Genomic DNA, 27798 nt, shown 5'->3' on the forward strand with positions numbered 1-27798 from the left:
GACGTGTTGCGTTCACTAACCTCTGGGCATGTTGCATTCACCGACCACTAGCAGTGTTGCGTTCAAAGACCCCATCTGATGTGTTGTGTTCACTGACCCCGGTGAACGTGAGTACCCGGTCTACACTAGCAGTGTTGCGTTCACTGACCTCTTTAAATTTTATGAGAACCCCCTGGACATGTTGCCAACACTGACCTCATAGAAGTGTTGCGTTCACTGACCATTGGACATGTTATGTTCTTTGACCTCTGGACGTGTTGCGTTCACTGACCCCTGAACGTGTTGTGTTCACTGACCTCTGCATGTGTTGCGTTCAAAGACCCCATCTGATGTGTTGTGTTCACTGACCCCGGTGTACGTGAGTACCCAGTCTACACTAGCAGTGTTGCGTTCACTGACCTCTTTAAATTTTATGAGGACCCCCTGGACATGTTCCCGACACTAACCTCATGGAAGTGTTGCGTTCACTGACCATTGGACATGTTATGTTCTTTGACCTCAAGGAAGTGTTGCATTCACTGACCTAATGGAAGTGTTACACTCAGTGTACCCAGTTTACACTAGCAGTGTTGCGTTCACTGACCACTGTAAGTTTTATGAGGACCCGGTCTACGGTGGACCCGGCGTACCCGGTCTCGCCGCCGACCGAAAGAACGACAACAACCACGGTTCGATTCCACACTGACTCTGTATTTACTTATTTACACGTTAAATTAAATGTCGGAAAAAACAATTTCTGCCGTCGCCGTCCGGACGCCGCCCCTCTACTGGTCCGCGGCGGCGGCAGCGTGGGCGGCGGCGTGGGGGGGGGCCTCGGCCTCGTCTCGGCCCGTCGCCGACATCTGCAGGAAGAGCTCCCTCAGCTCCGCCATGTCGTCGTCGTCCGCCGCCGCCGCCGGCCGCTGCTCGCGCTCCTCGATGAAGTCCCACAGGCGCACGTTGTTCATGAACTGCGGACACAAGGGGAGAACGGGGTTAACCGACCCGCCGGCGGGCATCGAACCGGCGTGCGGTTCCTGGTTCTTACCCGGACGTTTCCCTCGGAGCTCAGCTGCTTCCGCGGACGCTCCGGTTCCGCCCGCGTGCCGTCGGGGAACGCGTGGAGGTAGAGGCACTTCCCGCCGAACGGACACGAGCCCCGACCCTGATCGAAGTACTTGCAGGACTTCTTGCTGCGGAGACAAAGGGGGGGGGGGGTGGGAAGTCGCAATATTACGATAAAACAGTCGGAAAAGTGAGAAAAAGTCGTGACATTTTTGAACGATTTCAACAAAAAAGTCGCAGTATTCCGATAAAAGAGTCGGAGGATTTTGAGAAAAAAGTGACAATATCACGGAAAAATAGTCAGAAGACTGAGAAAAAGTCGCAATATTCCGATAAAATAGTCGGAAGATTGAGAAAAAGGTCGTAATATTCCGATGAAAAAGTCGGAATATTTTGAGAAAACAGTCGGAATATTTTTGTACGATTTCAAAAAAAAGTCGCAATATTCCGATTAAAAAAAGTCGGAAGACTGAGAAAAAAGTCGTGACATTTTTGTACGATTTCAACAAAAAAGTCGTAAGTTTTTTGTACGATCTCAACCAAAAAGTTGCAAGATTCCGATAAAAGAGTTGGAAGATTTTGGGAAAAAAGTCGCAATATTCCGATTAAATAGTTGGAAAATTGAGAAAAAAGTCGTAATATTTTTGTACGATTTCAACAAAAAAGTCGCAAGATTCCGATAAAATAGTCAGAAGATTGAGAAAAAAGTTGTAATATTCTGATGAAAAAGTCGGAAGATTTTGGGAAAAAAGTCGCAATATTACGAAAAAATAGTCGGAAGACTGAGAAAAAGTCGCAATATTCCGATGAAAAAGTCGGAAGATTTTGAGAAAAAAGTCGCGATATTACGATAAAATAATCGGAAGATTGAGAAAAAAGTCGTAATATCTTTGAACGATTTTGACAAAAAAGTTGTAATATTTTTGTACGATCTCAACAAAAAAGTCGCAATATTCCGATAAAAGAGTTGGAAGATTGAGAAAAAAGTCGTAATATTTTTTTCCGATCTCAACAAAAAAGTCGCAATATTCCGATAAAACAGTTAGAAGACTGAGAAAAGGTCGCAATATTCCGATAAAATAGTCGGAAGACTGAGAAAAAAGTCGTGACATTTTTGTACGATTTCAACAAAAAAGTTGCAATATTCAGAAAAAAGAGTTGGAAGATTTTGGGAAAAAAGTCGCAATATTCCGATTAAATAGTTGGAAAATTGAGAAAAATGTCGTAATATTTTTGTACGATTTCAACAAAAAAGTCGCGAGATTCCGATAAAAAAGTTGGAAGATTTTGAGCAAAAAGTCGCAATATTCCGATAAAAAATTCGGAGGATTGTGAAAAAAAGTCGCAATATTCCGATTAAAGAGTTGGAAGATTGAGAAAAAAGTTGCAATATTACGATAAAACAGTCGGAGGATTTTGAGCGAAAAGTCGCAATATTCTGATAAAACAGTCGGAAAATTGAGAAAAAAAGTGGTAAAATCTTTGTACGATTTCAACAAAAAAGTCGCAATATTCCGATAAAATAGTCGGAAGATTGAGAAAAAAGTCGTATTATTTTTGTACAATCTCAACAAAAATAGTCGCAGTATTCCGATAAAACTGTAAGAAGACTGAGAAAAAGTCGCAATATTCCGATAAAAAAGTCGGAGGATTTTGAGAAAAAAGTCGTAATATTTTTTTCCGATCTCAACAAAAAAGTCGCAATATTCTGATAAAATAGTCGGAAGACTGAGAAAAAAGTTGTGACATTTTTGTACGATTTCAACAAAAAAGTCGCAATATTCCAATAAAAGAGTCGGAGGATTTTGAGAAAAAACTCGCAATATTCCGATAAAACTGTAAGAAAACTGAGAAAAAGTCGCAATATTCCGATGAAAAAGTCGGAGGAGTTTGACAAAAAAGTCGTAATATTTTTGTACGATCTCAACAAAAAAGTCGCAATATTCAGAAAAAAGAGTTGGAAGATTGAGAAAAAATTCGCAATATTCCGATGAAATAGTCGGAAAATTGAGAAAAAAAGTGGTAAAATCTTTGTACGATTTCAACAAAAAAGTCGCAATATTCCGATAAAATAGTCGGAAAATTGAGAAAAAAAGTGGTAAAATCTTTGTACGATTTCAACAAAAAAGTCGCAATATTCCGATAAAATAGTCGGAAAATTGAGAAAAAAAGTGGTAAAATCTTTGTACGATTTCAACAAAAAAGTCGCAATATTCCGATAAAATAGTCGGAAGACTGAGAAAAAAGTTGTGACATTTTTGTACGATTTCAACAAAAAAGTCGCAATATTCCAATAAAAGAGTCGGAGGATTTTGAGAAAAAACTCGCAATATTCCGATAAAACTGTAAGAAAACTGAGAAAAAGTCGCAATATTCCGATGAAAAAGTCGGAGGAGTTTGACAAAAAAGTCGTAATATTTTTGTACGATCTCAACAAAAAAGTCGCAATATTCAGAAAAAAGAGTTGGAAGATTGAGAAAAAATTCGCAATATTCCGATGAAATAGTCGGAAAATTGAGAAAAAAAGTGGTAAAATCTTTGTACGATTTCAACAAAAAAGTCGCAATATTCCGATAAAATAGTCGGAAAATTGAGAAAAAAAGTGGTAAAATCTTTGTACGATTTCAACAAAAAAGTCGCAATATTCCGATAAAATAGTCGGAAAATTGAGAAAAAAAGTGGTAAAATCTTTGTACGATTTCAACAAAAAAGTCGCAATATTCCGATAAAATAGTCGGAAAATTGAGAAAAAAAGTGGTAAAATCTTTGTACGATTTCAACAAAAAAGTCGCAATATTCCGATAAAATAGTCGGAAAATTGAGAAAAAAAAGTGGTAATATCTTTGTACGATTTTAACAAAAAAGTCGTATTTTTGTACGATTTTGACAAAAAAGTCGTAACCGTGCGCCAGCGTGGACCTGCGTTGTCTTGGCTCTGCTGCGCCGCAAACGCCTTCTACGTGACAGCATGTACCTGGACTCGGCGCGTTGGCCCGGCGGCTCTCACCTGACTCCGGACTTGAACACCTCCACCAGGTGGTCCTTCTCCTCCTGGTCCTCCACCCAGTGCGCCGAGGGGATCACGAACTCCGAGGCGACCCGGCACTCGGGACACGACCTGGGGGACGGAGACAGAGACGCTAACGTGGGGGGAACGCGCGGACTGAGGGACGACAGGACGTGGAACCTGGAAACGTTAAGGTGCGACGCGGTGGCGACGGCGGCGGGGGACGACTCACTTGATGATCTTGTTGCTGAAGTTGCGGGTGCAACGCCACTGCCGGATGCACGCCAGGCAGAAGGTGTGGCAGCAGGACGACAGGATGCCGAAGCGTCGGTCCGACGGGTTCGGCTTCTGGACCACCAGCTCCATGCAGATGGAGCACACCTGGACACAAGGGGGAGGGGGGGGGGTTAGCGTAAAGGGGTACGCGAGAAAAAAGTCGGGATGTTACGAAAAAAAGAGTCGGAAGATTGAAAAAAAAAAATTGTCATATTTCGTGAGATTTTGAGCAAAAAGTAGCAATGTTACGATGAAAGAGTCGGAAGAGTGGGAAAAAAGTCGTTAAGAAAAGTCGTATTCCGGTAAATCTGTAAGAAGACTGAGAAAAAGTCGTAATATTCCGATGAAGATTGAGAAAAAAGTTGTTAATGTTTCTGTAAGATTTTGACAAAAAGTCGCAATATTCCGATAAATGAGACGGAAGATTGAGAAAAAAAGTCGCAATATTCCGATGAAAAAGTCGGAAGATTCTGACAAAAAAATCGCAATATTACGAAAACAGAGTCGGAAGAGTGGGAAGAAAGTCGCAATATTCCGATAAAATAGTCGGAAGAGTGGGAAAAAAGTCGTAATACTTTTGAATGATTTCAACAAAAAAGTCGCAATATTCCGATAAAACTGTGAGAAGACTGAGAAAAAGTCGCAATATTACGATAAAACAGTCGGAAGAGTGGGAAAAAAAGTTGTAATATTTTTGTAAAAGTTTGACAAAAAAGTCGCAAAATTCCAATAAAAAAGTCAGAAGATTGAGAAAAAAGTCGTGGATGTTTTTTTAAGATTTTGACAAAAAGTCACAATATTCCGATAAAACTGTAAGAAGACTGAGAAAAAGTCGCAATGTTCCGATGAAAAAGTCGCAATATTCCGATGAAAAAGTCAGAAGATTGAGAAAAAAGTTGTAATATTTTTGTACGATTTTGACAAAAAAGTTGCAATATTCCGCTAAAAAAGTCGTAATATTTATGTACGTTTTCAACAAAAGAGTCGCAACCGTACGCCGGCGTGGACCCAACCGTACGCCGGCGTGGACCCACCTTGTCTTGGCTCAGCTGGGCCGCGAACGCCTTCTCCATGTCGCGCTCGAACGCCAGCAGACACGCCTGCAGACAGACAGACAGACAGACGGGTGTCACAGGGGGGTTAAGACTAGACCACCTGCACCTGCACCTGCACCTGCGGTCCGGTTAAGGTGCGCACCTTCTCGTGGACCCGCCGCTGCTCGGGGTCGGCGGGGTGGAGCGCCCGCAGCCCGCACACCTCGCACAGGTCGCCGTGCAGGTACGTGCAGTTGTCCTCGAAGTAGCAGTAGCCGGCGGCGGCGTAGGGGCACAGCGGCGGGGGGTTCGGGTAGGCGCCGCCCAGCGCGGAGGGGGGCGGGGCTCCTTGATCCTGCGCCGAGGCGTCCAGACCCGTCCTGATGGCTTCCACGTACGAGTGGGGGGGAGCTGCAGCCGCCGCCGCCGCGACCTCTGGACTCAGACTGTCCACTGGACCCCCGTACACGCTGTCCACGCCGGGGACTGAGGGACAGATAGGAGAGACGGACATGAGGGTGTTAGCTAGCTAAAGGACGGGACCTAGCTAAGGAACGGGACCTAGCTAAAGAACGGGACCTAGCTAAAAGACGGGACCTAGCTAAAAGACGGGACCTAGCTAAAGGACGGGACCTAGCTAAAGGACGGGGCCTAGCTAAAGGACGGGACCTAGCTAAAGAACGGGACCCGGCTAAAGGACGAGACCTAGCTAAAGGACGGGGCCTAGCTAAAGAACGGGACCTAGCTAAAGGACGGGACCTAGCTAAAGGACGGGACCTAGCTAAAGGACGGCCTAGCTAAAGGACGAGACCTAGCTAAAGGACGGGACCTAGCTAAAGGACGGGACCTAGCTAAAGGACGGGACCTAGCTAAAGGAAGGCCTAGCTAAAGGACGGGACCTAGCTAAATGACGGGACCTAGCTAAAGGACGGGACCCAGCTAAAGGACGGGGCCTAGCTAAAGGACGGGACCTAGCTAAAGGACGGGACCTAGCTAAAGGACGGGACCTAGCTAAAAGGGGACCTAGCTAAAGGACGGGACCTAGCTAAAAGGGGACCTAGCTAAAGGACGGGACCTAGCTAAAGGACGGGACCTAGCTAAAAGGGGACCTAGCTAAAGGACGGGACCTAGCTAAAAGGGGACCTAGCTAAAGGACTGGACCTAGCTAAAGGACGGGACCCAGCTAAAAAGGACGGGACCTAGCTAAAGAACGGGACCTAGCTAAAAGACGGGTCCTAGCTAAAAGGGGACCTAGCTAAAGAACGGGACCTAGCTAAAGAACGGGACCTAGCTAAAGGACGGGGCCTAGCTAAAGGACGGGACCTAGCTAAAGGACGGGACCTAGCTAAAGGACGGGACCTAGCTAAAGGACGGGACCTAGCTAAAGGACGGGACCTAGTTAAAGGACTGGACCTAGCTAAAGGACTGGACCTAGCTAAAGGACTGGACCCAGCTAAAGGACGGGACCTAGCTAAAGGACTGGACCCACCTCAAGGACTGGACCTAGCTAAAGGACGGGACCTAACTAAAGAACGGGACCTAGCTAAAGAACGGGACCCAGCTAAAGGACGGGACCTAGCTAAAGAACGGGGCCTAGCTACAGGACGGGGCCTAGCTAAAGAACGGGACCTAGCTAAAGGACGGGACCTAGCTAAAGGACTGGACCTAGCTGAAGGACGGGACCCAGCTAAAGGACTGGACCTAGCTAAAGGACGGGACCTAGCTAAAGGACGGGACCTAGCTAAAGGACGGGACCTAGCTAAAGGACGGTACCTAGCTAAAGGACGGGACCTAGCTAAAGGACGGGACCTAGCTAAAGAACGGGACCTAGCTAAAGAACGGGACCTAGCTAAAGGACGGGACCTGGCTAAAGGTCGGGACCTAGCTAAAGAACGGGACCTAGCTAAAAGACAGGACCTAGCTAAAGAACGGGACCTAGCTAAAGGTCGGGACCTAGCTAAAGAACTGGACCTAGCTAAAAGGGGACCTAGCTAAAGGACGGGACCTAGCTAAAGGACGGGACCTAGCTAAAAGGGGACCTAGCTAAAAGGGGACCTAGCTAAAGGACGGGACCTAGCTAAAGGACGGGACCCAGCTAAAGGACGGGACCTAGCTAAAGGACGGGACCTAGCTAAAGGACGGGACCTAGCTAAAGACGGAACCTAGCTAAAGACGGAACCTAGCTAATGGACGAGACCTAGCTAAAAAACGGGACCTAGCTAAAGGACGGGACCTAGCTAAAGGACGGGACCTAGCTAAAGAACTGGACCTAGCTAAAGGGCGGGACCTAGCTAAAGGACTGGACCTAGCTAAAGGACGGGACCTAGCTAAAGGACGGGACCAAGCTAAAGGACTGGACCTAGCTAAAGGACGGGACCTAGCTAAAGGAAGGGACCTAGCTAAAGGACGGGACCCAGCTAAAGGACGGGACCTAGCTAAAGGACGGGACCTAGCTAAAGGACGGGGACCTAGCTAAAGGACTGGACCTAGCTAAAGGACTGGACCTAGCTAAAGGACGGGACCTAGCTTAAGGACGGGACCTAGCTAAGGGACGGGACCTAGCTAAAGGACGGGACCTAGCTAAAGGACGGGACCCAGCTAAAGGACGGCCTAGCTAAAGGGCTGGACCTAGCTTAAGGACGGGACCTAGCTAAAGGACGGGACCAAGCTAAAGGACGGGGCCTAGCTAAAGGACGGGACCTAGCTAAAGGACGGGACCTAGCTAAAAGACGCGGCCTAGCTAAAGGACGGGACCTAGCTAAAGGACGGGACCTAGCTAAAGAACGGGACCTAGCTAAAGGACGGGACCTAGCTAAAGGACTGGACCTAGCTAAAGGACGGGACCTAGCTAAGGGACGGGACCTAGCTAAAGGGCGGGACCTAGCTAAAGAACGGGACCTAGCTAAAGGACGGCCTAGCTAAAGGACTGGACCTAGCTAAAGGACGGGACCTAGCTAAAGGACAGCCTAGCTAAAGGACGGGACCTAGCTAAAGGACGGGACCTAGCTAAAGGACAGGACCTAGCTAAAGGATGGGATCTAGCTAAAAGGGGACCTAGCTAAAGGACTGGACCTAGCTAAAGGACGGGACCTAGCTAAAGGACGGGACCTAGCTAAAGCACGGGACCTAGCTAAAGGACGGGACCTAGCTAAAGGACAGGACCTAGCTAAAGGACTGGACCTAGCTAAAGGACAGGACCTAGCTAAAAGGACTGGACCTAGCTAAAGGACGGGACCTAGCTAAAGAACGGGACCTAGCTAAAGGACTGGACCTAGCTAAAGGACAGGACCTAGCTAAAAGGACTGGACCTAGCTAAAGGACGGGACCTAGCTAAAGGACGGGACCTAGCTAAAGGACGGGACCCAGCTAAAGAACGGGGCCTAGCTAAAGGACGGGACCTAGCTAAAAGACGGGACCTAGCTAAAGAACGGGACCTAGCTAAAGGAAGGGACCTAGCTAAAGGACGGGACCTAGCTAAAGGACTGGACCTAGCTAAAGGACGGGACCTAGCTAAAGGACGGGACCTAGCTAAAGGACGGGACTTAGCTAAAGGACGGGACCTAGCTAAAGACGGGACCTAGCTAAAGGACGGGACCTAGCTAAAGGACGGGACCCAGCTAAAGGACGGGACCTAGCTAAAGGAAGGGACCTAGCTAAAGGAAGGGACCTAGCTAAAGGACGGGACCTAGCTAAAGGACAGGACCTAGCTAAAGGACGGGACCTAGCTAAAGGACGGGACCTAGCTAAAGGACGGCCTAGCTAAAGGACTGGACCTAGCTAAAGGACGGGACCTAGCTAAAGGACGGGACCTAGCTTAAGGACGGGACCTAGCTAAAGGACGGGACCTAGCTGAAGAACGGGACCTAGCTAAAGGACGGGACCTAGCTAAAGGACGGGACCTAGCTAAAGGACGGGACCTAGCTAAAGGACTGGACCTAGCTAAAGGACGGGACCTAGCTAAAGGACGGGACCTAGCTATAGGACTGGACCTAGCTAAAGGACGGGACCCAGCTAAAGGACGGGACCTAGCTAAAGGACTGGACCTAGCTAAAGGACGGGACCTAGCTAAAGGACTGGACCTAGCTAAAGGACGGGACCTAGCTAAAGAACGAGACCTAGCTAAAGAACGAGACCTAGCTAAAAGACGGGACCTAGCTAAAGTACGGGACCTAGCTAAAGTACGGGACCTAGCTAAAGGACGGGCCCTAGCTAAAAACCGGGACCTAGCTAAAAGACGGGACCTAGCTAAAGAGGGACCTAGCTAAAGGACGGGACCTAGCTAAAGAACGAGACCTAGCTAAAGAACGAGACCTAGCTAAAAGACGGGACCTAGCTAAAGTACGGGACCTAGCTAAAGTACGGGACCTAGCTAAAGGACGGGCCCTAGCTAAAAACCGGGACCTAGCTAAAAGAAGGGACCTAGCTAAAGAGGGACCTAGCTAAAGGACTGGACCTAGCTAAAGAACGGGACCTAGCTAAAGTACGGGACCTAGCTAAAGTACGGGACCCAGCTAAAAGACGGGACCTAGCTAAAGGACGGGACCTAGCTAAAGGGCGGGACCTAGCTAAAGGACGGGACCTAGCTAAAGAACGGGACCTAGCTAAAGGACGGGACCTAGCTAAAGGACTGGACCTAGCTAAAGTACGGGACCTAGCTAAAGGACGGGACCTAGCTAAAGGACTGGACCTAGCTAAAGGACGGAACCTAGCTAAAGGACGGGACCTAGCTAAAGGACGGGACCTAGCTAAAGGACGGGACCTAGCTAAAGACGGGACCTAGCTAAAGAACGGGACCTAGCTAAAGAACGGGACCTAGCTAAAAGGGGACCCACCTCTCTCCCTGAGGACCGGCGTCTTCTTGGCTCCGCCCCGGCCCGAGGCCACGCCCCCAACTCCGCCCATGCTCACGTGATCCTCCGGAGCTCCGCCCCCTCCCCGAGGCGTCGACTTGACGTGGTCATACCTGAAAACAAAAAGTCGTAATATTACGATAAAAAAAGTCAGAAGATTTTGAGCAAAAAGTCGCAATATTCCGATAAAACAGTCGGAAGATTGAGCAAAAAAGTCGCAATATTCCGATAAAAATAGTCAGAAGATTTTGAGCAAAAAGTCGCAATATTCCGATAAAAAAGTCGGAAGATTGAGGAAAAAGTCGTAATATTTTGTAAGATTTTGAGCAAAAGTCGCAATATTCCAATGAAAAAGTCGCAATATTCCGATAAAACAGTAGGAAGACTGAGAAACAAGTCCGTAATGTTTATGTAAGATTTTGATTAGAAAGTCGCAATATTCCGATAAAAGAGTTGGAAGATTGAGAAAAACGTCGCAATATTCCGATGAATAAGTCTGAAGATTTTTAGCAAAAAGTCGCAATATTCCAATAAAAAAAAATTTAAGGATTTTGAGCAAAAAGTCGTACTATTTTGTAAGATTTTGACAAAAGTCGCAAGATTCCGATGACGAAGTCCGAAGATTAAGAAAGTCGTAATACCCCGTTAGCATCATACCCGTCCGTCAGGTGGGAGTTATCTCTGTCTTCTGACTCTTTTATCAGAATATCGCAACTTTTTGATCGGAATACTGCGACTTTTCTCTGGGTGCGTTGTTACCTGCAGCGCTCGCCGTAGGCGCACACTCCCCTCTGGTAGAACTTGCAGATGGTCGAGGGTTTGCTCGTGGTCGGGTCGTGAGAGAACAGGCAGCGGGGCCCCTCCCTGCACACGCCGTGGAGGAAGTACCTGTCAGACGAGACGCAGGGATTAATAACAACAACAATAATACCTGCAAGACGAGACGCAGGGAATAACAACAACAACAACAACAATGATCCCTGCAAGACGAGACGCAGGGAATAATAACAACAATAATAATACTTGCGAGACGAGACGCAGGGAATAATAACAACAACGATGTTAATAATACCTGCAAGACGAGACGCAGGGAATAACAACAACAACAACAACAACAATGATCCCTGCAAGACGAGACGCAGGGAATAATAACAACAACGATGTTAATAATACCTGCGAGACGAGACGCAGGGAATAATAACAACAATAATAATAATACCTGCAAGACGAGACACAGGGAATATTAACAACCATAATAATACCTGCGAGACGAGACGCAGGGAATAATAACAACGATAATAATACCTACAAGACGAGACGCAGGGAATATTAACAACAATATTAATGATACCTGCAAGACGAGACGCAGGGATTAATAACAACCATGATAATACCTGCAAGACGAGACGCAGGGAATAAAAAAAAAAACGATAATAAAACCTGCAAAACGAGACGCAGGGAATAATAACAACAATAATAATACCTGCAAGACGAGACGCAGGGAATAATAACAATATTAATAAGACCTGCAAGACGAGACGCAGGGAATATTAACAACAATAATAATACCTGCAAGACGAGACGCAGGGATTAATAACAACCATTATAATACCTGCAAGACGAGACGCAGGGAATAATAACAACAATATTAATAATACCTGCAAGACGAGACGCAGGGAATAATAACCATTATATTACCTGCAAGACGAGACGCAGGGAATAATAACCATATGAATACCTGCAAGACGAGACGCAGGGAATAATAACAACAATAATAAAACCTGCAAGACGAGACGCAGGGAATATTAACAACAATAATAATACCTGCAAGACGAGACGCAGGGATTAATAACAACCATTATAATACCTGCAAGACGAGACGCAGGGAATAATAACAACAATAATAATACCTGCAAGACGAGACGCAGGGAATATTAACAACAATAATAATACCTGCAAGACGAGACGCAGGGAATAATAACCATTATATTAACTGCAAGACGAGACGCAGGGAATAATAACAACAATAATAATACCTGCAAGACGAGACGCAGGGAATAATAACGATAATAATACCTGCAAGACGAGTCGCAGGGAATAATAACAATAATAATAATACCTGCAAGACGAGTCGCAGGGAATAATAACAATAATATTAATAATACCTGCAAGACGAGACGCAGGGAATAATAACAACCATGATAATATTAATACCTGCAAGACGAGACGCAGGGAATAACAACCATAATAATACCTGCGAGACGAGACGCAGGGAATAATAACAACCATGATAATATTAATACCTGCAAGACGAGACGCAGGGAATAACAACAACAATAATAATACCTGCGAGACGAGACGCAGGGAATAATAACCATAATAATACCTGCAAGACGAGACGCAGGGATTAATAACCATAATAATACCTGCAAGACGAGACGCAGGGAATAATAACAACCATGATAATACCTGCAAGACGAGACGCAGGGAATAATAACAACAACATTGATACCTGCGGGACGAGACGCAGGGAATAAAAACAACAACAACAACAACAACAATGATCCCTGCAAGACGAGACACAGGGAATAATAACAACCATAATAATACCTGCAAGACGAGACGCAGGGAATAATTAGAACAACAATAATACCTGCAAGACGAGACGCAGGGAATAATAACAACCATAATAATACCTGCAAGACGAGACGCAGGGAATAATAACAACCATAATAATACCTGCAAGACGAGACGCAGGGAATAATAACAACCATAATAATACCTGCAAGACGAGACGCAGGGAATAATAACCATAATAATAATACCTGCGAGACGAGACGCAGGGAATAATAACAACAATAATATTAATAATACCTGCGAGACGAGACGCAGGGAATAATAACAACAATAATATTAATAATACCTGCAAGACGAGACGCAGGGAATAATAACAACAATAATATTAATAATACCTGCAAGATGAGACGCAGGGAATAAAAACAACCATAATAATACCTGCGAGACGAGACGCAGGGAATAATAACAACAATAATAATATATAAGATTTTGACAAAAAAAGTCGCAATATTCCAATAAAAAAAAATCGGAAGATTTTGAACAAAAAGTAGTAATATTCCGATAAAAAAATTGGACGATTTTAAGAAAAAAGTCGTAATATTCCGATAAAGTGGGAAGATTGAGAAAAAAGTTGTAATATTTCGTAAGATTTTGAGCAAAATGTCGCAATATTCCGATAAAAAAGTGGGAAGATTGAGAAAAAAGTCGCAAAATTCCGATAAAAGACTCAGATGATTGAGAAAAAAGTCGTAATATTTTCGTAAAGATTTTGAGCAAAAAGTCGCAATATTCCGATAAAAGACTCGGAAGATTGAGCAAAAAGTCGTAATTTTTTCGTAAGATTTTGAGCAAAAAGTCGCAATATTCCGATAACAAAATCTGAAGATTTTGAGGGAAAAAATCGTAATATTTTTGTATGATTTCGACAAAAAAAGTCGCAATATTCCGATAAAAAAGTGGGAAGATTGACAAAAAATGTCGCAATATTCCGATAAAATAGTCGGAAGATTGAGAAAAAAATCGTAATATTTTTGTATGATTCCGATAAAAATGTCGGACGAAAGTCAAAATATTTCCATAAATAAAGAACTTCCGGGACCCGGAAGTGCCCCGCAGTCTGCTTCCGGAACCACATGTCGCGTTTTCTTCTGTTTACATGTTTGTTTATTTGCTCCCGTGACGTCACGTCAACGGTCGCCGGGGTGACCGCGGCTCTGACGTCACGCGCCGCCCCCTGAAAGGAGCGGGCACGCGAGCTAACGGCGGCTAACGCGTTAGCTACGTAGCTAGCGCGTTAGCCGCCGTTAGCTCGGTGCGACAGACAGGCGCGTGCCCCACCTACCTGTCTGTCTGTCTCTCACCTGTCTGTGTGTCTGTCTGTCTCGCGCACTCACCTGCACGTCACCTGTCTCGTGCTCATCGTGTCCTCGCGGGGATTTGGCGGCCGCTCGGAGAGGTTTCCGCCGTGGGTGTCGCGGTCTAAAGTCCTCCGACGGGACACAAAGGCAGCACAAAGGTTCCGGGTTTTTGAGACGGGCGGACGGACGGGAGGAGCCATGACGCAACATCCGGTAATTGTTTTAAAAAATATGATTTTTAATAATTTTATTGATTTAAAAATATTTTAAATGAATTCGGTAAAAGTTAAATTGTTAAAAATTCTGTTTTTTTTACAAAATAAAACATTAAAAACATAAAAATAAAACATTAAAAACATTAAAACATTAAAAAAAACATTAAAAACATTAAAATAAAACATTTAAAAAATAATAAAAACATTAAAAACATTAAAATAAAACATTTAAAAAAAATAAAAACATTAAAAACATTAAAATAAAACATTTAAAACATTAAAAAACATTAAATTAAAACATTAAAAACATTAAAAAACGTGTTTTCGTCCATTTTGTTTTGAAATTTCAACTCGAACGGAAGTGGAGGAAGTAGCCGGAAGTTACCGGAAGTTCCTGCTGACAACACACAGCAGCGTCCGGCAGCCAAACAAGTCCGACCTAAAAACAAGCTAACAGGCTAATAGCGTTTAGAAACAGTCCAGCTCAGACCCGGTTCGACCCGGACCCAGGAGGACCCAGGTGGACCCGGAAGGACCCAGGTGGACCCGGAAGGATGCAGGCGGAGTTCCGGCCACCCCGGAGACGGAACCGGGTCCACGAAGAGTACGAGGCTCCGCTGCCGCTGGGGAGGAGCGACTTCCGGGCGGAGCTCATCAACCAACACGTGCTGGTCTGTGATCCGGATCACATCCAGAAGATCCACAACCAGGTCTGAGTTAGTCCACTTCCCCCTAAACCAGGTCTGAGTTAGTCCACATCCCCCTAAACCAGGTCTGAGTTAGTCCACATCCTCCTGAACCAGGTCTAAGTTAGTCCACTTCCCCCTAAACCAGGTCTGAGTTAGTCCACATCTTCTTAAATCAGGTCTGAGTTAGTCCACATCCTCCTAAACCAGGTCTGAGTTAGTCCACATCCTCTTAAACCAGGTCTGAGTTAGTCCACTTCCTCCTAAACCAGGTCTGAGTTAGTCCACTTCCTCCTAAACCAGGTCTGAGTTAGTCCACATCCTCCTAAACCAGGTCTGAGTTAGTCCACTTCCTCTTAAACCAGGTCTGAGTTAGTCCACATCCTCCTAAACCAGGTCTGAGTTAGTCCACATCCTCCTAAACCAGGTCTGAGTTAGTCCACATCCTCCTAAACCAGGTCTGAGTTAGTCCACATCCTCTTAAACCAGGTCTGAGTTAGTCCACATCCTCCTAAACCAGGTCTGAGTTAGTCCACATCCTCTTAAACCAGGTCTGAGTTAGTCCACGTCCCCCTAAACCAGGTCTGAGTTAGTCCACATCCTCTTAAACCAGGTCTGAGTTAGTTCACATCCTCCTAAACCAGGTCTGAGTTAGTCCACATCCTCTTAAACCAGGTCTGAGTTAGTCCACATCCTCTTAAACCAGGTCTGAGTTAGTCCACATCCTCTTAAACCAGGTCTGAGTTAGTCCACGTCCCCCTAAACCAGGTCTGAGTTAGTCCACATCCTCTTAAACCAGGTCTGAGTTAGTCCACATCCTCTTTAACCAGGTCTGAGTAAGTCCACATCCTCTTAAACCAGGTCTGAGTTAGTCCACATCCTCTTAAACCAGGTCTGAGTTAGTCCACGTCCTCTTAAACCAGGTCTGAGTTAGTCCACGTCCCCCTAAACCAGGTCTGAGTTAGTCCACATCCTCCTAAACCAGGTCTGAGTTAGTCCACGTCCCCCTAAACCAGGTCTGAGTTAGTCCACGTCCCCCTAAACCATGTCTGAGTTAGTCCACGTCCCCCTAAACCAGGTCTGAGTTAGTCCACATCCTCTTAAACCAGGTCTGAGTTAGTCCACATCCTCCTAAACCAGGTCTGAGTTAGTCCACATCCTCTTAAAGCTGGTCTGAGTTAGTCCACATCCTCCTAAACCAGGTCTGAGTTAGTCCACGTCCCCTTAAACCAGGTCTGAGTTAGTCCACTTCCTCTTAAACCAGGTCTGAGTTAGTCCACTTCCTCTTAGACCAGGTCTGAGTTAGTCCACATCCCCCTAAACCAGGTCTGAGTTAGTCCACATCCTCTTAAACCAGGTCTGAGTTAGTCCACGTCCTCCTTAACCAGGTCTGAGTTAGTCCACGTCCCCCTAAACCAGGTCTGAGTTAGTCCACATCCTCCTAAACTAGGTCTGAATTAGTCCACATCCTCTTAAACCAGGTCTGAGTTAGTCCACTTCCTCTTTAACCAGGTCTGAGTTAGTCCACATCCTCCTAAACCAGGTCTGAGTTAGTCCACATCCTCCTAAACCAGGTCTGAGTTAGTCCACATCCTCTTAAACCAGGTCTGAGTTAGTCCACATCCTCCTAAACCAGGTCTGAGTTAGTCCACATCCTCCTAAACCAGGTCTGAGTTAGTCCACATCCTCTGACACCAGGTCTGAGTTAGTCCACATCCTCTAAAACCAGGTCTGAGTTAGTCCACTTCCTCTTAGACCAGGTCTGAGTTAGTCCACATCCTCTTAGACCAGGTCTGAGTTAGTCCACTTCCTAAACCAGGTCTGAGTTAGTCCACATCCTCCTAAACCAGGTCTGAGTTAGTCCACATCCTCTTAAACCAGGTCTGAGTTAGTCCACATCCCCCTAAACCAGGTCTGAGTTAGTCCACTTCCTCTTAAACCAGGTCTGAGTTAGTCCACGTCCTCGTAAACAAGGTCAGAGTTAGTCCACATCCTCCTAAACCAGGTCTGAGTTAGTCCACATCCTCCTAAACCAGGTCTGAGTTAGTCCACGTCCCCCTAAACCAGGTCTGAGTTAGTCCAGATCCTCCTAAACCAGGTCTGAGTTAGTCCACATCCTCTTAAACCAGGTCTGAGTTAGTCCACATCCTCCTAAACCAGGTCTGAGTTAGTCCACATCCTCTTAAACCAGGTCTGAGTTAGTCCACATCCTCTTAGACCAGGTCTGAGTTAGTCCACGTCCCCCTAAATCAGGTCTGAGTTAGTCCACATCCTCCTAAACCAGGTCTGAGTTAGTCCACATCCTGTTAAACCAGGTCTGAGTTAGTCCACATCCTCTTAAACCAGGTTTGAGTTAGTCCACGTCCTCTGAAACCAGGTCTGAGTTAGTCCACTTCCTCTTAAACCAGGTTTGAGTTAGTCCACATCCTCCTAAACCAGGTCTGAGTTAGTCCACATCCTGTTAAACCAGGTCTGAGTTAGTCCACATCCTCTTAGACCAGGTCTGAGTTAGTCCACATCCTCTTAGACCAGGTCTGAGTTAGTCCACATCCTCCTAAACCAGGTCTGAGTTAGTCCACATCCTCTTAAACCAGGTCTGAGTTAGTCCACGTCCTCCTAAACTAGGTCTGAGTTAGTCCACGTCCTCTTCAACCAGGTCTGAGTTAGTCCACATCCTCCTAAACCAGGTCTGAGTTAGTCCACATCCTCTTAAACCAGGTCTGAGTTAGTCCACATCCTCTTAGACCAGGTCTGAGTTAGTCCACATCCTCCTAAACCAGGTCTGAGTTAGTCCACATCCTCTTAAACCAGGTCTGAGTTAGTCCACATCCTCCTAAACCAGGTCTGAGTTAGTCCACATCCTCTTAGACCAGGTCTGAGTTAGTCCACATCCTCCTGAACCAGGTCTGAGTTAGTCCACATCCCCCTAAACCAGGTCTGAGTTAGTCCACATCCTCTTAAACCAGGTCTGAGTTAGTCCACGTCCCCCTAAACCAGGTCTGAGTTAGTCCACATCCTCCTAAACCAGGTCTGAGTTAGTCCACATCCCCCTAAACCAGGTCTGAGTTAGTCCACATCCCCCTAAACCAGGTCTGAGTTAGTCCACATCCCCCTAAACCAGGTCTGAGTTAGTCCACGTCCCCCTAAACCAGGTCTGAGTTAGTCCACATCCTCTTAAACCAGGTCTGAGTTAGTCCACATCCTCGTAAACCAGGTCTGAGTTAGTCCACGTACTCCTAAACCAGGTCTGAGTTAGTCCACGTCCTCTTAGACCAGGTCTGAGTTAGTCCACGTCCCCCTAAACCAGGTCTGAGTTAGTCCACATCCTCTTAGACCAGGTCTGAGTTAGTCCACGTCCTTCTAAACCAGGTCTGAGTTAGTCCACATCCCCCTAAACCAGGTCTGAGTTAGTCCACGTCCCCCTAAACCAGGTCTGAGTTAGTCCACATCCTCCTAAACCAGGTCTGAGTTAGTCCACATCCTCCTAAACCAGGTCTGAGTTAGTCCACGTCCTCTTAGACCAGGTCTGAGTTAGTCCACATCCTCTTAAACCAGGTCTGAGTTAGTCCACATCCTCCTAAACCAGGTCTGAGTTAGTCCACGTCCTCTGACACCAGGTCTGAGTTAGTCCACATCCTCTTAAACCAGGTCTGAGTTAGTCCACATCCCCCTAAACCAGGTCTGAGTTAGTCCACGTCCCCCTAAACCAGGTCAGAGTTAGTCCACGTCCTCTTAAACCAGGTCTGAGTTAGTCCACATCCTCCTAAACCAGGTCTGAGTTAGTCCACGTCCTCTTAAACCAGGTCTGAGTTAGTCCACGTCCCCTTAAACCAGGTCTGAGTTAGTCCACGTCCTCCTAAACCAGGTCTGAGTTAGTCCACATCCTCCTAAACCAGGTCTGAGTTAGTCCACGTCCTCTTAGACCAGGTCTGAGTTAGTCCACTTCCTCTTAAACCAGGTCTGAGTTAGTCCACTTCCTCTTAAACCAGGTCTGAGTTAGTCCACGTCCTCTTAAACCAAGTCTGAGTTAGTCCACGTCCCTTTAAACCAGGTCTGAGTTAGTCCACGTCCCTTTAAACCAGGTCTGAGTTAGTCCACGTCCTTTTAAACCAGGTCTGAGTTAGTCCACGTCCCTTTAAACCAGGTCTGAGTTAGTCCACATCCCTTTAAACCAGGTCTGAGTTAGTCCACATCCTCTAAGACCAGGTCCGAGTTAGTCCACATCCTCCTAAACCAGGTCTGAGTTAGTCCACATCCTCTTAAACCAGGTCTGAGTTAGTCCACTTCCTCCTAAACCAGGTCTGAGTTAGTCCACATCCTCCTAAACCAAGTCTGAGTTAGTCCACTTCCTCCTAAACCAGGTCTGAGTTAGTCCACATCCCCCTAAACCAGGTCTGAGTTAGTCCACATCCTCCTAAACCAGGTCTGAGTTAGTCCACATCCTCTTAAACCAGGTCTGAGTAAGTCCACGTCCTCTTAAACCAGGTCTGAGTTAGTCCACGTCCCCCTAAACCAGGTCTGAGTTAGTCCACATCCCCCTAAACCAGGTCTGAGTTAGTCCACATCCTCTTAAACCAGGTCTGAGTTAGTCCACATCCCCCTAAACCAGGTCTGAGTTAGTCCACATCCCCCTAAACCAGGTCTGAGTTAGTCCACATCCTCTTAAACCAGGTCAGAGTTAGTCCACTTCCTCTTAAACCAGGTCTGAGTTAGTCCACATCCTCCTCAACCAGGTCTGAGTTATTCCACGTCCTCTTAAACCAGGTCTGAGTTAGTCCACATCCTCTTAAACCAGGTCTGAGTTAGTCCACATCCTCTTAAACCAGGTCTGAGTTAGTCCACATCCTCCTCAACCAGGCCTGAGTTAGTCCACATCCTCCTAAACCAGGTCTGAGTTAGTCCACATCCTCTTAAACCAGGTCTGAGTTAGTCCACATCCTCCTAAACCAGGTCTGAGTTAGTCCACATCCTCTTAAACCAGGTCTGAGTTAGTCCACATCCTCTTAAACCAGGTCTGAGTTAGTCCACATCCTCTTCAACCAGGTCTGAGTTAGTCCACGTCCCCCTAAACCAGGTCTGAGTTAGTCCACATCCTCTTAAACCAGGTCTGAGTTAGTCCACATCCTCTTAAACCAGGTCTGAGTTAGTCCTCGTCCCCCTAAACCAGGTCTGAGTTAGTCCACATCCCCTTCAACCAGGTCTGAGTTGGTCCACATCCTCTTAAACCAGGTCTGAGTTAGTCCACATCCTCCTAAACCAGGTCTGAGTTAGTCCACATCCTCCTAAACCAGGTCTGAGTTAGTCCACGTCCCCCTAAACCAGGTCTGAGTTAGTCCACATCCTCCTAAACCAGGTCTGAGTTAGTCCACATCCTCTTAGACCAGGTCTGAGTTAGTCCAAGTCCCCCTAAACCAGGTCTGAGTTAGTCCACATCCTCCTAAACCAGGTCTGAGTTAGTCCACATCCTCCTAAACCAGGTCTGAGTTAGTCCACGTCCCCCTAAACCAGGTCTGAGTTAGTCCACATACTCCTAAACCAGGTCTGAGTTAGTCCACATCCTCTTAAACCAGGTCTGAGTTAGTCCACTTCCTCCTAAACCAGGTCTGAGTTAGTCCACATACTCCTAAACCAGGTCTGAGTTAGTCCACATCCTCTTAAACCAGGTCTGAGTTAGTCCACGTCCCCCTAAACCAGGTCTGAGTTAGTCCACATCCTCCTAAACCAGGTCTGAGTTAGTCCACATCCTCTTAAACCAGGTCTGAGTTAGTCCACGTCCCCCTAAACCAGGTCTGAGTTAGTCCACATCCTCTTAAAACAGGTCTGAGTTAGTCCACATCCTCCTAAACCAGGTCTGAGTTAGTCCACGTCCCCCTAAACCAGGTCTGAGTTAGTCCACGTCCGCCTAAACCAGGTCTGAGTTAGTCCACATCCTCTTAAACCAGGTCTGAGTTAGTCCACATCCTCTTAAACCAGGTCTGAGTTAGTCCACATCCTCTTAAACCAGGTCTGAGTTAGTCCACATCCTCTTAGACCAGGTCTGAGTTAGTCCACGTCCACTTAAACCAGGTCTGAGTTAGTCCACATCCACTTAAACCAGGTCTGAGTTAGTCCACATCCTCTTAAACCAGGTCTGAGTTAGTCCACATCCTCCTAAACCAGGTCTAAGTTAGTCCACGTCCTCCTTAACCAGGTCTGAGTTAGTCCACATCCTCTTAAACCAGGTCTGAGTTAGTCCACATCTTCTTAAACCAGGTCTGAGTTAGTCCACATCCTCTTAAACCAGGTCTGAGTTAGTCCACGTTCCCCTTAAACCAGGTCTGAGTTAGTCCACATACTCCTAAACCAGGTCTGAGTTAGTCCACATCCTCTTTAACCAGGTCTGAGTTAGTCCACATCCTCCTAAACCAGGTCTGAGTTAGTCCACTTCCTCTTAAACCAGGTCTGAGTTAGTCCACATCCTCTTAGACCAGGTCTGAGTTAGTCCACATCCCCCTAAACCAGGTCTGAGTTAGTCCACGTCCTCTCAGACCAGGTCTGAGTTAGTCCACATCCTCCTAAACCAGGTCTGAGTTAGTCCACGTCCTCCTAAACCAGGTCTGAGTTAGTCCACATCCTCTGACACCAGGTCTGAGTTAGTCCACATCCTCCTGAACCAGGTCTGAGTTAGTCCACATCCTCTTAAACCAGGTCTGAGTTAGTCCACGTCCTCTTAGACCAGGTCTGAGTTAGTCCACATCCTCTTAAACCAGGTCTGAGTTAGTCCACATCCTCTTAGACCAGGTCTGAGTTAGTCCACATCCTCCTAAACCAGGTCTGAGTTAGTCCACATCCTCTTAAACCAGGTCTGAGTTAGTCCACATCCTCTTAAACCAGGTCTGAGTTAGTCCACGTCCTCCTAAACCAGGTCTGAGTTAGTCCACTTCCTCTTAAACCAGGTCTGAGTTAGTCCACATCCTCTTAAACCAGGTCTGAGTTAGTCCACATCCTCCTAAACCAGGTCTGAGTTAGTCCACATCCTCCTAAACCAGGTCTGAGTTAGTCCACATCCCCCTAAACCAGGTCTGAGTTAGTCCACTTCCTCCTAAACCAGGTCTGAGTTAGTCCACATCCTCCTAAACCAGGTCTGAGTTAGTCCACATCCTCCTAAACCAGGTCTGAGTTAGTCCACATCCTCCTGAACCAGGTCTGAGTTAGTCCACGTCCTCTTTAACCAGGTCTGAGTTAGTCCACGTCCTCCTAAACCAGGTCTGAGTTAGTCCACATCCCCCTAAACCAGGTCTGAGTTAGTACACATCCCCCTAAACCAGGTCTGAGTTAGTCCACGTCCCCCTAAACCAGGTCTGAGTTAGTCCACGTCCTCCTAAACCAGGTCTGAGTTAGTCCACATCCCCCTAAACCAGGTCTGAGTTAGTACACATCCCCCTAAACCAGGTCTGAGTTAGTCCACGTCCCCCTAAACCAGGTCTGAGTTAGTCCACATCCTCTTAAACCAGGTCTGAGTTAGTCCACGTCCTATTAAACCAGGTCTGAGTTAGTCCACGTCCTCCTAAACCAGGTCTGAGTTAGTCCACATCCCCCTAAACCAGGTCTGAGTTAGTACACATCCCCCTAAACCAGGTCTGAGTTAGTCCACGTCCCCCTAAACCAGGTCTGAGTTAGTCCACATCCTCTTAAACCAGGTCTGAGTTAGTCCACGTCCTCTTAAACCAGGTCTGAGTTAGTCCACGTCCCCCTAAACCAGGTCTGAGTTAGTCCACTTCCTCTTAAACCAGGTCTGAGTTAGTCCACATCCCCCTAAACCAGGTCTGAGTTAGTCCACATCCCCCTAAACCAGGTCTGAGTTAGTCCACATCCCCCTAAACCAGGTCTGAGTTAGTCCACATCCTCTTAGACCAGGTCTGAGTTAGTCCACATCCTCCTAAACCAGGTCTGAGTTAGTCCACGTCCTCTCAAACCAGGTCTGAGTTAGTCCACATCCTCCTAAACCAGGTCTGAGTTAGTCCACGTCCTCCTCAACCAGGTCTGAGTTAGTCCACATCCTCCTAAACCAGGTCTGAGTTAGTCCACATCCTCCTGAACCAGGTCTGAGTTAGTCCACATCCTCTTAAACCAGGTCAGAGTTAGTCCACATCCTCCTGAACCAGGTCTAAGTTAGTCCACATCCTCCTAAACCAGGTCTGAGTTAGTCCACGTCCTCTTAGACCAGGTCTGAGTTAGTCCACGTCCTCTTAAACCAGGTCTGAGTTAGTCCACGTCCTCCTGAACCAGGTCTGAGTTAGTCCACATCCTCCTAAACCAGGTCTGAGTTAGTCCACGTCCTGTGACACCAGGTCTGAGTTAGTCCACTTCCTCTTAAACCAGGTCTGAGTTAGTCCACATCCTCTTAAACCAGGTCTGAGTAAGTCCTCATCCTCCTAAACCAGGTCTGAGTTAGTCCACGTCGTCCTAAACCAGGTCTGAGTTAGTCCACATCCTCTTAAACCAGGTCTGAGTTAGTCCACGTCCTCCTAAACCAGGTCTGAGTTAGTCCACGTCCTCCTAAACCAGGTCTGAGTTAGTCCACGTCCTCCTAAACCAGGTCTGAGTTAGTCCACATCCTCCTAAACCAGGTCTGAGTTAGTCCACGTCCCCCTAAACCAGGTCTGAGTTAGTCCACATCCTCCTAAACCAGGTCTGAGTTAGTCCACGTCCTCTTAAACCAGGTCTGAGTTAGTCCACATCCTCTTAAACCAGGTCTGAGTTAGTCCACGTCCTCTTAAACCAGGTCAGAGTTAGTCCACTTCCTCCTAAACCAGGTCTGAGTTAGTCCACTTCCTCTTAAACCAGGTCTGAGTTAGTCCACGTCCTCTTAAACCAGGTCTGAGTTAGTCCACATCCTCCTAAACCAGGTCTGAGTTAGTCCACTTCCTCTTAAACCAGGTCAGAGTTAGTCCACTTCCTCCTAAACCAGGTCTGAGTTAGTCCACTTCCTCTTAAACCAGGTCTGAGTTAGTCCACGTCCTCTTAAACCAGGTCTGAGTTAGTCCACATCCTCTTAAACCAGGTCTGAGTTAGTCCACATCCTCTTAAACCAGGTCTGAGTTAGTCCACTTCCTCTTAAACCAGGTCAGAGTTAGTCCACTTCCTCCTAAACCAGGTCTGAGTTAGTCCACTTCCTCTTAAACCAGGTCTAAGTTAGTCCACGTCCTCTTAAACCAGGTCTGAGTTAGTCCACTTCCTGGTCTCGTTCCAGGGCTACTTCGGTAAGGGGGTCCTGTCCAGAGCCCGCCCCGTCCACGACCTCACCGACCAATGGGACGACGGCCTCTCCCTGCCCGTGATGTCCCAGTCCAGGTGAGTGACATCACTTCCTGTCCGTCACTTCCTGTCCGCCTCCCGCCCCCTTTGACGAAGGCACTTCCTTCCCCCCGCAGGTACGACGAGCTCCTCCGGTGGGCGGGGTCGGCGCTGTCGGCGCGGGGGTTGGACGACGGAGCTGTCCGTCAAGTCCTGCTCGGCCTGTCTCGGCCAATGGGGATGGAGGATGTGAGGAGGGAGGGGTCGGGAGGCGGAGCCTGTTCCTACACACAGGGGGAGGAGTCAGGGGGCGGAGCCTGTTCATACACACAGGGGGAGGGGTCAAGGGGCGGAGCCTGTTCCTACACACATGGGGAGGAGTCAGGGGGCGGAGCCTGTTCCTACACTCAAAGGGAGGGGTCAGGGGGCGGAGCCTGTTCATACACACAGGGGGAGGAGTCAGGGGGCGGAGCCTATCCCCACACACAGATGGATGAGTCAGGGGGCGTGGCCTGTTCCTACACACAGGGGGATGAGTCAGGGGGCGGGGCCTGTCCTCACACACAGGGGGAGAAGTCAGGGGGCGGAGCCTGTTTGTACACACAGGGGGAGGGGTCAGGGGGCGGAGCCTGTTCATACACACATAGGGAGGAGTCAGGGGGCGTGGCCTGTCCCCACACACAGAGGGAGGAGCCAGGGGGCGGAGCCTGTTCATACACACAGGGGGAGGAGTCAAGGGGCGTGGCCTGTTCATACACACAGGGGGAGGTGTCAGGGGGCGGAGCCTGTTCGTACACACATGGGGAGGAGTCAGGGGGCGGAGCCTGTTCCTACACACAGGGGGAGGAGTCAGGGGGCGGGGCCTGTTCATACACACAGGGGGAGGAGTCAGGGGGCGTGGCCTGTCACTACAGGGGGACCGACCCGCAACACCCGAACCCCGATCCGGACTCGGACCGGGAATCCGACACCGATCCGGACTCGGACCGGGACCCCGATCCGGACCCAGCGGTCCCGGGTCCCGGCTTCGTCCTGGTGGTCCCCGAGTGCGGCGGCGGGCCCGGGGAGGTCCGGCGGACCCCCCTCGCCGTGCGCGAGTACCTGCAACTCAGCCCCGAGGAGGTAACGCCCCCAAACACTACATTTCCCATGAGCCTCCTGGGCGTCGTCGCTAGTCGCTAACCCCTTACCCGTGTCCCCCCCCCCCCCCCCCCTCTAGGCCTTCTTCCTGGTCTACAGCGTGGGCTGCCTGTCCGTCTACCTGCACCAGGTACCCGTCCGTCCCGCCCACTTCCTGTCCGTCCCTCCACTTCCTGTTTCCCTCACCTTGCTCCTCTCTCATTGGCCAGGAGCCGCTGTCCGTCGCCGAGCTGTGGAGGAAGTTCCGCTCGCTGCGGCCCGACTTCGCCACGTCCTACGCCGCCTACCACCACTGCCGGAGCCGGGGGTGGGTCCCCAAGGGAGGGGGCGGGGCCAAGTACGGCGTGGACCTGAGTAAGACGCACACACACACACACACACACACACACACACACAAACGTAAACACGCGATCTGATTGGCCGGTGTGTCCCCAGTGTTGTACAGGAAAGGACCGCCCTTCTACCACGCCAGGTAAGGCGCCAACACCCGCCCCCTTTTTTTTAAACGAGCCAATCACAAGAGAGGAAGGGAAAAAAAGGGGGCGGGGCTTATAGAAATGTCCGTCTCCTGTCGCCGTAGTTACTCGGTGGTGGTGGAGCGGGCGGACGGCGGCGGCTACGGGGGCTACGCGGCGCGGCGCCCGTTCTCGTGGCGGTCGCTGGCGGCGCTCAGCAGGATCACGTCCAACGTCTCCAAGGTAACGGAGGGGGGAGGGTGGCGGGGGGAGGGGGGGGCAGAGTCCGGGGGCGTGGTCCCATGTGCTCTTTCTTTTCCCCAGGAGCTGATGTTGTGTTACGTCATCCACCCCGTCGACCAATCAGAGGAGGAGCTGGACTCGCCCGCGTGTCTGAGGCGCCTGCGGGTCCAGGTAGGGTCGGACGGTTGCCGGGGGCGACGCTCGCACACAAACAAACAAACAAGCTAACAAACAAACAAGAAAGCTAACAAAAACAAGCAAACAAACAAGCAAGCTAACAAGCTAACAAACAAACAAGGAAGCAAGCAAACAAACATGCTAACAAACAAAGAAGCTAACAAACATGCTAACAAACAAACAAGCTAACAAACAAACAAGCTAACAAACAAACAAGAAAACAAACAAGCTAGCAAACAAACAAGCTAACAAGCTAACAAACAAACAAGAAAGCAAGCAAACAAGAAAGCAAACAAACAAGCTAACAAGCAAACAAACAAGCCAACAAACAAACAAGCTAACAAACAAACAGGCTAACAAACAAAAACAAGCAAACAAACAAGCTAACAAACAAACGAACAAACAAGCTAACAAACAAACAAGCAAACAAACAGGCTAACAAACAAACAAGTAAACAAACAAACAAGCTAACAAACAAGCTAACAAACAAACAAGCTAACAAGCAAACAAACAAGCAAACAAACAAGCAAACAAACAAACAAGCTAACAAACACACAGGCTAACAAACAAACAAGTAAACAAACAAACACACAAACACAAACAAACAAGCTAACAAACAAACAGGCTAACAAACAAACACACAAACAAAAACAAACAAACTAGCAAACAAACTAGTTAACAAACAAACAAGCAAACAAACAAACAAGCAAACAAACAAAAGAGCAAACAAGCAAACAAACAAGCAAACAAACAAACAAGCAAACAAGTTAGCTAACAAACAAACAAGCTAACAAACAAGCAAACAAACAAACAAGCTAACAAACAAACAAATAAGCTAACAAACAAGCTAGCAAACAAACAAGCTAACAAGCAAACACGCTGACAGGCTAGCAAACAAGCTAACAAAAAACAAGCTAACAAGAAAGCAAGCAAACTAGCAAACAAGCTAACTAACAAACAAGCTAACAAACAAACAAGCTAGCAAACAAACAAGCAAGCAAGCGAACAAAGAAGCAAGCAAACAAACAAGCTAACAAGCAGACAAGTTAACAAACAAGCAAACAAACAAACAAGCTAGCAATCAAACTAGTTAACAAACAAACAAGCTAACAAACAAACAAACAAACAAGCAAACAAACAAACAAGCAAGCTAACAAACAAACAAATGAGCTAACAAACAAATAAACAAACAAACAAACAAACAACGGTGTCTCCCGTCAACAGGAAGTGGTCGTCAGCAGGTGGGTGTCGTCTAAGGAGCGAGCGGAGCAGGACGACGTCTGATTGGCCGAGAGCGATGATGTCATCAACAACAACAACAACAACATGAATGAAGATGTTTTTGTACGTTAATAATCAATAAACTGAGATTTGACGGATGAATTAGTGGTCCTTTTTTTGCTTAAATGCTGTTTTTAATGTTTACAAATTATTATTATTTATTATTATTTTTATTATTA

The 27798-nt window shown here is 47.3% G+C and overlaps 2 protein-coding genes across 2 annotated transcripts; one reads left to right on the forward strand and one right to left on the reverse strand.

The window, feature by feature from the left end:
• Window positions 1–669: 669 nt before the first annotated feature.
• mkrn2 (makorin, ring finger protein, 2) lies at window positions 670–14287 on the reverse strand. The gene is made up of 9 exons (XM_083940081.1): window positions 14183–14287; window positions 10971–11099; window positions 10194–10324; window positions 5525–5847; window positions 5362–5427; window positions 4284–4432; window positions 4052–4162; window positions 1028–1172; window positions 670–950 (listed from the first exon to the last, which is right to left on the reverse strand). Exons 1-9 carry the CDS (start codon window positions 14206–14208, stop codon window positions 765–767), a joined length of 1266 nt encoding a protein of 421 aa, XP_083796207.1. The 5' UTR covers window positions 14209–14287; the 3' UTR covers window positions 670–764.
• Window positions 14288–14777: 490 nt separating this feature from the next.
• On the forward strand, window positions 14778–27674 carry tsen2 (TSEN2 tRNA splicing endonuclease subunit). The gene is made up of 9 exons (XM_083940040.1): window positions 14778–15071; window positions 24280–24380; window positions 24461–25445; window positions 25543–25593; window positions 25673–25817; window positions 25899–25935; window positions 26044–26161; window positions 26243–26332; window positions 27563–27674. The coding sequence occupies exons 1-9, from the start codon at window positions 14916–14918 to the stop codon at window positions 27620–27622; spliced, it is 1743 nt and encodes a 580-aa protein (XP_083796166.1). The 5' UTR covers window positions 14778–14915; the 3' UTR covers window positions 27623–27674.
• The last annotated feature ends 124 nt before the right edge of the window (window positions 27675–27798 follow it).

This window comes from Echiichthys vipera (genome assembly GCF_963691815.1).
Source record: "Echiichthys vipera genome assembly, chromosome: Y".
Classification (NCBI taxonomy): Eukaryota; Metazoa; Chordata; class Actinopteri; order Perciformes; family Trachinidae; genus Echiichthys; species Echiichthys vipera.

Bases quoted from the DNA above. Each gene is read 5' to 3' on its own strand.
- mkrn2 (XM_083940081.1), bottom strand. From the start codon at position 14,208: ATGAGCACGAGACAGGTGACGTGCAG. The intron at 11,100-14,182 runs GTGAGTGCGCGA...CTCGTCTGACAG, and splicing joins ACGAGACAGGTGACGTGCAG to GTACTTCCTCCACGGCGTGT. The intron at 951-1,027 runs GTAAGAACCAGG...TTGTGTCCGCAG, and splicing joins GCTCCGAGGGAAACGTCCGG to TTCATGAACAACGTGCGCCT.
- tsen2 (XM_083940040.1), top strand. From the start codon at position 14,916: ATGCAGGCGGAGTTCCGGCCACCCCGGAGACGGAACCGGGTCCACGAA. The intron at 25,818-25,898 runs GTAAGACGCACA...GTGTGTCCCCAG, and splicing joins CAAGTACGGCGTGGACCTGA to TGTTGTACAGGAAAGGACCG. The intron at 26,333-27,562 runs GTAGGGTCGGAC...TCCCGTCAACAG, and splicing joins TGAGGCGCCTGCGGGTCCAG to GAAGTGGTCGTCAGCAGGTG.